Genomic DNA, 7,056 nt, shown 5'->3' with positions numbered 1-7,056 from the left:
CCAGTCTTTGAGGACCCCCCCCCCTGTCTTTGGGGACCCCCCCCAGTGTTTGAGGACCCCCCCACCTTTGGGGACCCCTCCCCCCACCTTTGGGGACCATCCAGCCTTTGGGGACCCCCCCCCAGCGTTTGGGGGACCCCCCCAGTCTTTGGGGACCCCCCCCCCCAGTCTTTGAGGACCCCCCCCCAGTCTTTGGGGACCCCCCCCCCCAGTGTTTGAGGACCCCCCCACCTTTGGGGACACCCCCCCCCCCCCGCCTTTGGGGACCATCCAGCCTTTGGGGACCCCCCCCAGCGTTTGGGGGACCCCCCCAGTCTTTGGGGACCCCCCCCAGTGTTTGAGGACCCCCCCCTCTGCCTTTGGAGACCCCCCCCAGCGTTTAGGGGACCCCCCCAGTCTTTGGGGACCCCCCCCAAGTGTTTGAGGATCCCCCCGTCTTTGGGGACCCCTCCCTCTGCCTTTGGGGACCCCCCCCCAGTCTTTGGGGGACCCCCCCCAGCCTTTGGGGGACCCCCCCCAGTCTTTGGGGACCCCCCCCCCAAGTGTTTGAGGACCCCCCCGTCTTTGGGGACCCCTCCCTCTGCCTTTGAGAACCCCCCCCCCCAGTCTTTGGGGACCCCCCCCCAGTCTTTGGGGACCCCCCCCCCCAGTGTTTGAGGACCCCCCCCAACTTTGGGGACCCCTCCCCCCGCCTTTGGGGACCATCCAGCCTTTGGGGACCCCCCCCCAGCGTTTGGGGGACCCCCCCAGTCTTTAAGGACCCCCCCCCCCCAGTCTTTGGGGACCCCCCCCCATCTTTGGGGACCATCCAGTGTTTGAGGACCCCCCCCCCAGCCTTTGGGGACCCCCCCCACATCTTTGGGGACCCCTCCCTCTGCCTTTGGGGACCATCCAGTCTTTGGGGACCCCCCCCAGTTTTTGAGGACCCCCCCCCATCTTTGGGGGCCCCCCCATCTTTGGGGACCCCCTGCACATCTTTGGGGGCCCCCCCCCAGTCTTTGAGGACCCCCCCCCCATCTTTGGGGACCCCCTACATATCTGCGCCCCCCCCCCCCAGCCTTTGGGCCCCCCCCCCCAGTGTTTGGGGACCCCCCCCCAGCCTTTGGGGACCCCCCCCCATCTTTGGGGACCCCCCCCATCCACTGGGGACCGCTCTACGTCCTTTTGGGGAGCCCAAATGTCCCCCCCATTTTAGGGACAGCCCCCCCCCCCAAATGTCAGTTTGAGGACAAGGTGGGCTGGGGGCAGTTTGCCCCCCCCCCCCATCCTTCAGGACCCCCAAAATGTCCCCAAATTGGGGACCCCCCCCCCACCCCACAGAGCCCCCGCAGGGGACACCCCAAATCTTCCCCTTTTGCCCCCCCCCCCCAAAAAAAACCTCCCCCTTGACCCTCACACGGGCCCCCCCAAAATCTCCCCAGCAGCCCCCCCCCCCCCCCCATTAGGGGTCTCCCCCAGGGAATCCCCCTCCCCAATTTCCCTCCGAACCCCAATTTTAGGCGCCCCCCCCCCCCAGCATCCCTCTTTTTTTTGGGGGGGGGGGGGGTCTCTCCTGCCCCTTTCTCTTTTTTTTCATCTTTTCTCTTAATTTTGGGGTTTGGGGGGGTCCTGGGTTTTGGGGGGGGGGGGGGCTGATCCCCAGGGCTCGGGGGGGGGGGGGGGCCAGCAGGGGATGGGGGGGGGGGCCCACATTTGGGGGGGGGGCTAATTGCTGTTTTTCTTCTCTCTTTTTTTTTTCTTTTTTTCCGTTGTTTTCCCATCTTTTTGTGTGGTTTTTGTTTTGGTTTTTTTTAAAATTTTTATTTCCTTCATTTTTTTTTTTTTCTTCATTTCCCTTTTTTTAACCTTTTTGATTTCTCCCCATCCCACCCCACCAGGGTTTCGGGGGACCCCCCTGCGGCCGCCCCCCCCCCCCACCCCAGACCCACAGCCCCCCGGTACCTTGGTGTGACCCCCCCCCCCCCCCCCAAATTCCAAAGGGGGGGGGGTGTCACCCCCCCCCCCCCCCAAATTCCAAAGGGGGGGGGTGTCACGCTCCCGGAATCGCTCCGTCCCCCCACTCATGGGGACCCCAAATTTGGGTGGGGATACCCCAAAATTGGAGGGGGGAACCCCCAAACCCCTGGGGTCCCCCCCCCCCCCTCCCGGACTGCTCCTGGTTTTTGGGGAGCCCCTTGGGAATGGGGGGGGGGGGGAGGGGGGGGGGGGGGAGCGGGTTCAATACAGGGACCTGCTGCCATTGCGTCGCCTGGCTCTTTTTTTGGGGGAAAACGGGGCTTTTTTGGGGTTCCTCGCTGCCCCTATAGCTCCTGGATGGCCCCGGGGAGGTGAGTCCGTCCGTACGGCCTGGGGGGGGGGGGGGAGGACCCTATGTAGTCCTGGGGGGGGACCTATGCATCCTGTAGGGGTTCTAAAACCATCATATATTTTGGGGAGAAATCCAGAGAAGCGCGTAAATGTTTTGGGGGGATCTATACGGCGGCCGTGTGCCCCTGGGGGGGGGCGGTCTGTGCAACTCTGGAGAAATCTATATGTCCCTGGGAGGGGTTATAGAGCCCTGGAGATGTCTATATGTCCCTGGGAGGGGTTATGGAGCCCTGGAGAAATCTATATGTCCCTGGGAGGGGTTATGGAGCCCTGGAGAAATCAATATGTTTCTGGGAGGGGTTATAGAGCCCTGGAGAAATCTATATGTCCCTGGGAGGGGTTATGGAGCCCTGGAGGTGTCTATATGTCCCTGGGAGGGATTATGGAGCCCCGGAGGTGTCTATATGTCCCTGGGAGGGGTTATGGAGCCCCGGAGGTGTCTATATGTCCCTGCGAGGGGTTATGGAGCCCTGGAGAAATCTATATGTCCCTGGGAGGGATTATGGAGCCCCAGAGGTGTCTATATGTCCCTGGGAGGGGTTATGGAGCCCTGGAGAAATCTATATGTCCCTGGGAGAGGTTATGGAGCCCTGGAGGTGTCTATATGTCCCTGGGAGGGGTTATGGAGCCCCGGAGGTGTCTATATGTCCCTGGGAGGGGTTATGGAGCCCCGGAGGTGTCTATATGTCCCTGGGAGGGGTTCTAGAGCCCCGGAGGTGTCTATATGTCCCTGGAGGGGTTATGGAGCCCTGGAGAAATCTATATGTCTCTGGGAGGGGTTATAGAGCCCTGGAGAAATCTATATGTCCCTGGGAGGGGTTATGGAGCCCCGGAGGTGTCTATATGTCCCTGGGAGGGGTTATGGAGCCCTGGAGAAATCTATATGTCTCTGGGAGGGGTTATAGAGCCCTGGAGAAATCTATACGTCCCTGGGAGGGGTTATGGAGCCCCGGAAGTGTCTATATGTCCCTGGGAGGGGTTCTAGAGCCCTGAAGAAATCTATATGTCCCTGGGAGGGGTTATGGAGCCCTGGAGGTGTCTATATGTCCCTGGGAGGGGTTATGGAGCCCCGGAGGTGTCTATATGTCCCTGGGAGGGGTTATGGAGCCCTGGAGGTGTCTATATGTCCCTGGGAGGGGTTATGGAGCCCCGGAGGTGTCTATATGTCCCTGGGAGGGTTTCTAGAGCCCCGGAGGTGTCTATATGTCCCTGGGAGGGGTTATGGAGCCCCGGAGGTGTCTATATATGTCCCTGGGAGGGTTTCTAGAGCCCCGGAGGTGTCTATATGTCCCTGGGAGGGGTTATGGAGCCCTGGAGAAATCTATATGTCTCTGGGAGGGGTTATAGAGCCCTGGAGAAATCTATATGTCCCTGGGAGGGGTTATGGAGCCCCGGAGGTGTCTATATGTCCCTAGGAGGGATCTGTGTGGCCCCTACACATCCCTATAGGGGGGGTCTATGCAGCCCAGGGGGGGGCCATGTGCCCCTTATCTATTTTGGGGGGGGGGGTCCGGACAGCTCTTATCAGCCCCCGGGGGGGGGGTCTGTGTGGTGCTGGGACATCCCAGGGGGGTCTATAGGGTCCCTACGCAGCCCTGGGCGGGAGCACAGGCCCTGTGTATGGTGGGGGCCCCTATAGAAGGTGGGGGGGGGGGGTCCCCATGGCCCCTATGTAGAAAAGAAGGAGCTTCTATCAATGGCCATAAGCCACGCCCCCCGACGGAGCCACGCCCCTCTGGGCGGAGCCACGCCTCCAGGGCGCAGTTCTACTTCAGGGCGAGGCCACGCCCCCTCCCGACGAGACCACGCCTCCAGGCTAACGGCCCCACCCCCAAGTAAAACCCCGCGCCGCTGTGAAGCTCCGCCCCGGCGGAGAGGCTCCGCCCCGCTCCGCCCCCTGGTCCCACGTCTCCCCAGAGGCGGGAGCGACCAATCGGCGGGCAGAGAGTGGAGGGTGGGGAGCGCCGCCATTGGCCGGCCGAGCGGCGGCGCGTTCCCATTGGCCGCGGCGGGGCGGAGGCGCGGCGGAGGAGGGAGCGGCGCGCGGGAGAGCGGCGAGGCTGAGGTGAGCGGCGGCAGCGCTCGGAGGGGGCCCGGCCGGTTGGGGGAGGGGAAAACGGGCAACCGGGCGAAATCCGGGGACCCATCCGGTAAAGGGGGTGTGTGCCGGGATGGGAGGGGGGGCGTCCGGTAAGGAACCATCCGGGTGAGGCCGTTTCCCCCCCTCCCTCACCCCCCCACTTCCGCCTTTTTCCTCCCCCCCTCACAGCGCAGCGGCGTTGCCATGGCGACGACGGCGCACCCCTATTGGCCGCGTTCGCTGCCGTTGCCGGGTTACGTGGCCAGCGAGCGTCCCGGCTGGCAGTGCGCAGGCGCGGTAGCGGCGGCCGGGGCGGGGTTACTGGCTCTGGGCTGGGCGTTGGGCGGAGCGAGGGGAGGGGCAACGAGAAGCCCCGCCCGCCGCCTGGCCCTGGGCTGGTTCCTGATGTGCGCGGGGGTGCATGGGATACTGGAGGGCTATTTCAGCCTGCGGCACCGGGAGCTGCCCGCCGACACCGGTTTGCTGGCCGACGTCTGTGAGCACCGGGGCGGGGACGCTCGGGGGCCTTGGGGGAGGGTCTGATGGTGGTCTGGGGAGGGGCTGGGTCTGCTCAGGGGGGGTCTGGGTCTCTTCGGGGGGAGGGGCTGGGTCTTCTAATGGGGGATCTGGGTGCCCTGGGGAGGGTCTTGGCCCCCTGGGTGCCTTTGGGGAGGGGTCCCCTGGGGCATCCGTGGGCCCTGAAGGGAAAAGGGGGTTCTCCGGACACCTGGGGAGGGGGACACGTGGGGGCCAGAGGGCTGTGGGGCAGGGTGGGAGTCCGCTGGGTGGTCTGGGGGGGGGGGGGGGGGCCACCTGCCTGCCCAGGATGCCTGGGTCACACCGTCAACCCCGTGCTGCCCGCAGGGAAGGAGTACGCCAAAGCCGACAGCCGCTACATGACGTGAGTTGGGGAGGCGGACGGGGAGGGAGGGGTGTCTGAGGGACCCGGCCGTCCGGGCTGATCCCACTCCGTGTGTGTCTCCCCCTTTCCAGGAGCGATGACTTCACGGTTGCCATGGAGACAGTGACGGCCTGGGCCTGGGGTCCTCTCAGCTTCCTCACCTTCCTCGCCTTCCTGCGCCGCCACCCCATCCGCTACATCCTGCAGCTCCTCGTCTCCCTCGGTACGCCTAGGGACCCCCGCGCGCCCAGGGGAGAGGGGTAAGGGGGTGGGGGGCCGCCCGCATCCCCTGAGCCTCCCGCTCTCCCCGATGGCATCTCCCTTCCCGCACGCAGGTCAGCTCTACGGTGACGTTCTGTACTTCGCCACGGAGGCTCGGGCGGGCTGGACCCACAGCGACCCGCGACCCCTCTACTTTTGGGGCTACTTCGTGGGGCTGAACGGGGTGTGGGTGCTGGTGCCCGGCGCCCTCCTCATCGACGCCTGCCGCAACCTGGCTGCCGCCCAGCGCGCCCTCGACCGTCCTCGCCACAAGGCCCACTGAGCCGGGACGCCAGCCGGGAGACACCCCCGCACCGCCAAGGGGCTGCTCGGGGCGAATTCGGCACTGGCGAGTCCTGGAATATTCCGGAGATGGATCGGGCACGTGCCTGCGTCCCATCGGTGCGATCCTGGTGCTGGTTTTGTTCTCCACCCCGGCTCCAAAAGAGCTCAGGGACAGCGGCCTGAATGCCTGGGACCCCCTGGGGGGGGGGGGGGGGGGGGGGGCTCCACCCTCATTAGCGGGGTTGTGTGATTGGGTTTTAATAAATGAGCTGGAACCGGAGCCGCGGGTCTGTGCTGGGAGAGGGAGGGGGGGCTGGGGCTGGGGGAGGGGGTGTGGTCTGCGGGTGATTGACAGCAGCTGGGGGCGGGCTGACGGGAGAGGGCGGAGAGGGCGTCCGTTCTTCGGCCAATGGGAAATTAGGTCGCCTGCCGTGGCCAATGGGAGGGCGGGGTGGGCGGGGTTAGGCCGTTCCTCGCCGCTCCCGGAGCGTTGGAGTTGGACGGGGCGCCCGTAGCGCGGCGGCCAATCAGCGCCCGCTCTCTCCTTAAGTCCCGCCTTCCCCAGAACCACCAATCAGCCTCCGCTCCCTCGGCGGCCCGGCCGCACCGCCCAATCAGCGCCCTCTCCTTTTACTAGCCAATTAGCGCCCCTGTCCTCCTCTAACCCCGCCTCTCCCCCCCCACCCGCCGCCCAACCAGCGCCCGCTCCCCGCTCGGCCCCGCCTCCCAGCGCTCTCCCCAATGGGCGCCCTCCCCGCCCCGGCCGCGCCCCGCCCCCTTCACCCAATCCCCGACCAGCCGCGCCGTCGCCGGGGCGACGCCGGTCCCGCCCCCTTCCCCTCCCGCCCCTCCCCTCCGGCCTCCGCTAGGGCGGGACTTCCGATCCGGCTTCCGGCCAATGGGGGCGAGGCGAGCACCCCGCCGGCCAATGGCAAGGCGGGCGGCGGGCGAGGCGGAAGCGCGGCGGCGGGGTCAGAGGGCGCCGCTGTTGATGTTGACACGGGCCCGGCGGCGGCAGCGCCCCCGCCCGCCTCCCGCGGCCCGACAGCTCCGGCCTCGCCGCCGCCACCGCGGGGGGGCCTGGGCGAGGCCCCCCCGGCTCCGCGGGGCCCGCGGGTAGCACCAGCGCCCCCGGCGCCTCCCGCGGCCCGGCGGGGCCTCC

At 66.5% G+C, this 7,056-nt stretch overlaps 2 protein-coding genes across 51 annotated transcripts; both read left to right on the top strand.

The window, feature by feature from the left end:
- Window positions 1-2,386: 2,386 nt before the first annotated feature.
- On the top strand, window positions 2,387-4,015 carry LOC126035216 (SUMO-interacting motif-containing protein 1-like). Of its 50 annotated transcripts, none has more exons than XM_049793413.1 (7): window positions 2,387-2,723; window positions 2,764-2,803; window positions 2,964-3,202; window positions 3,243-3,322; window positions 3,403-3,442; window positions 3,483-3,562; window positions 3,645-4,011. In XM_049793413.1, exons 1-7 carry the CDS (start codon window positions 2,393-2,395, stop codon window positions 3,780-3,782), a joined length of 948 nt encoding a protein of 315 aa, XP_049649370.1. In that variant the 5' UTR covers window positions 2,387-2,392; the 3' UTR covers window positions 3,783-4,011. The 50 variants fall into 50 exon arrangements, with proteins under 50 accessions (XP_049649370.1, XP_049649366.1, XP_049649345.1 ...); XM_049793409.1 differs by adding an exon at window positions 3,563-3,602 and having other exon boundaries at window positions 2,964-3,043; window positions 3,203-3,322; window positions 3,403-3,522; window positions 3,645-4,006; XM_049793388.1 differs by adding an exon at window positions 3,563-3,602 and having other exon boundaries at window positions 2,964-3,043; window positions 3,123-3,322; window positions 3,403-3,522; window positions 3,645-4,006.
- Window positions 4,016-4,018: 3 nt separating this feature from the next.
- On the top strand, window positions 4,019-6,174 carry EBP (EBP cholestenol delta-isomerase). Its single transcript, XM_049793436.1, has 5 exons — window positions 4,019-4,432; window positions 4,637-4,943; window positions 5,312-5,348; window positions 5,441-5,571; window positions 5,684-6,174. Exons 1-5 carry the CDS (start codon window positions 4,064-4,066, stop codon window positions 5,890-5,892), a joined length of 1,053 nt encoding a protein of 350 aa, XP_049649393.1. The 5' UTR covers window positions 4,019-4,063; the 3' UTR covers window positions 5,893-6,174.
- The last annotated feature ends 882 nt before the right edge of the window (window positions 6,175-7,056 follow it).

Source organism: Accipiter gentilis, chromosome 38 (assembly GCF_929443795.1).
Source record: "Accipiter gentilis chromosome 38, bAccGen1.1, whole genome shotgun sequence".
Classification (NCBI taxonomy): Eukaryota; Metazoa; Chordata; class Aves; order Accipitriformes; family Accipitridae; genus Astur; species Astur gentilis.
This window is presented reverse-complemented; position numbering and strand designations above follow the sequence as displayed.

Bases quoted from the DNA above. Each gene is read 5' to 3' on its own strand.
- EBP (XM_049793436.1), top strand. From the start codon at position 4,064: ATGGCCATAAGCCACGCCCCCCGACGGAGCCACGCCCCTCTGGGCGGA. The intron at 4,433-4,636 runs GTGAGCGGCGGC...CCCCCCTCACAG, and splicing joins GGGAGAGCGGCGAGGCTGAG to CGCAGCGGCGTTGCCATGGC. The intron at 5,349-5,440 runs GTGAGTTGGGGA...CCCCCTTTCCAG, and splicing joins GCCGACAGCCGCTACATGAC to GAGCGATGACTTCACGGTTG.
- LOC126035216 (XM_049793383.1), top strand. From the start codon at position 2,393: ATGCATCCTGTAGGGGTTCTAAAACCATCATATATTTTGGGGAGAAAT. The intron at 3,203-3,242 runs GTGTCTATATGT...GGAGCCCTGGAG, and splicing joins GGGGTTATGGAGCCCCGGAG to AAATCTATATGTCTCTGGGA. The intron at 3,603-3,644 runs GTGTCTATATAT...AGAGCCCCGGAG, and splicing joins GGGGTTATGGAGCCCCGGAG to GTGTCTATATGTCCCTGGGA.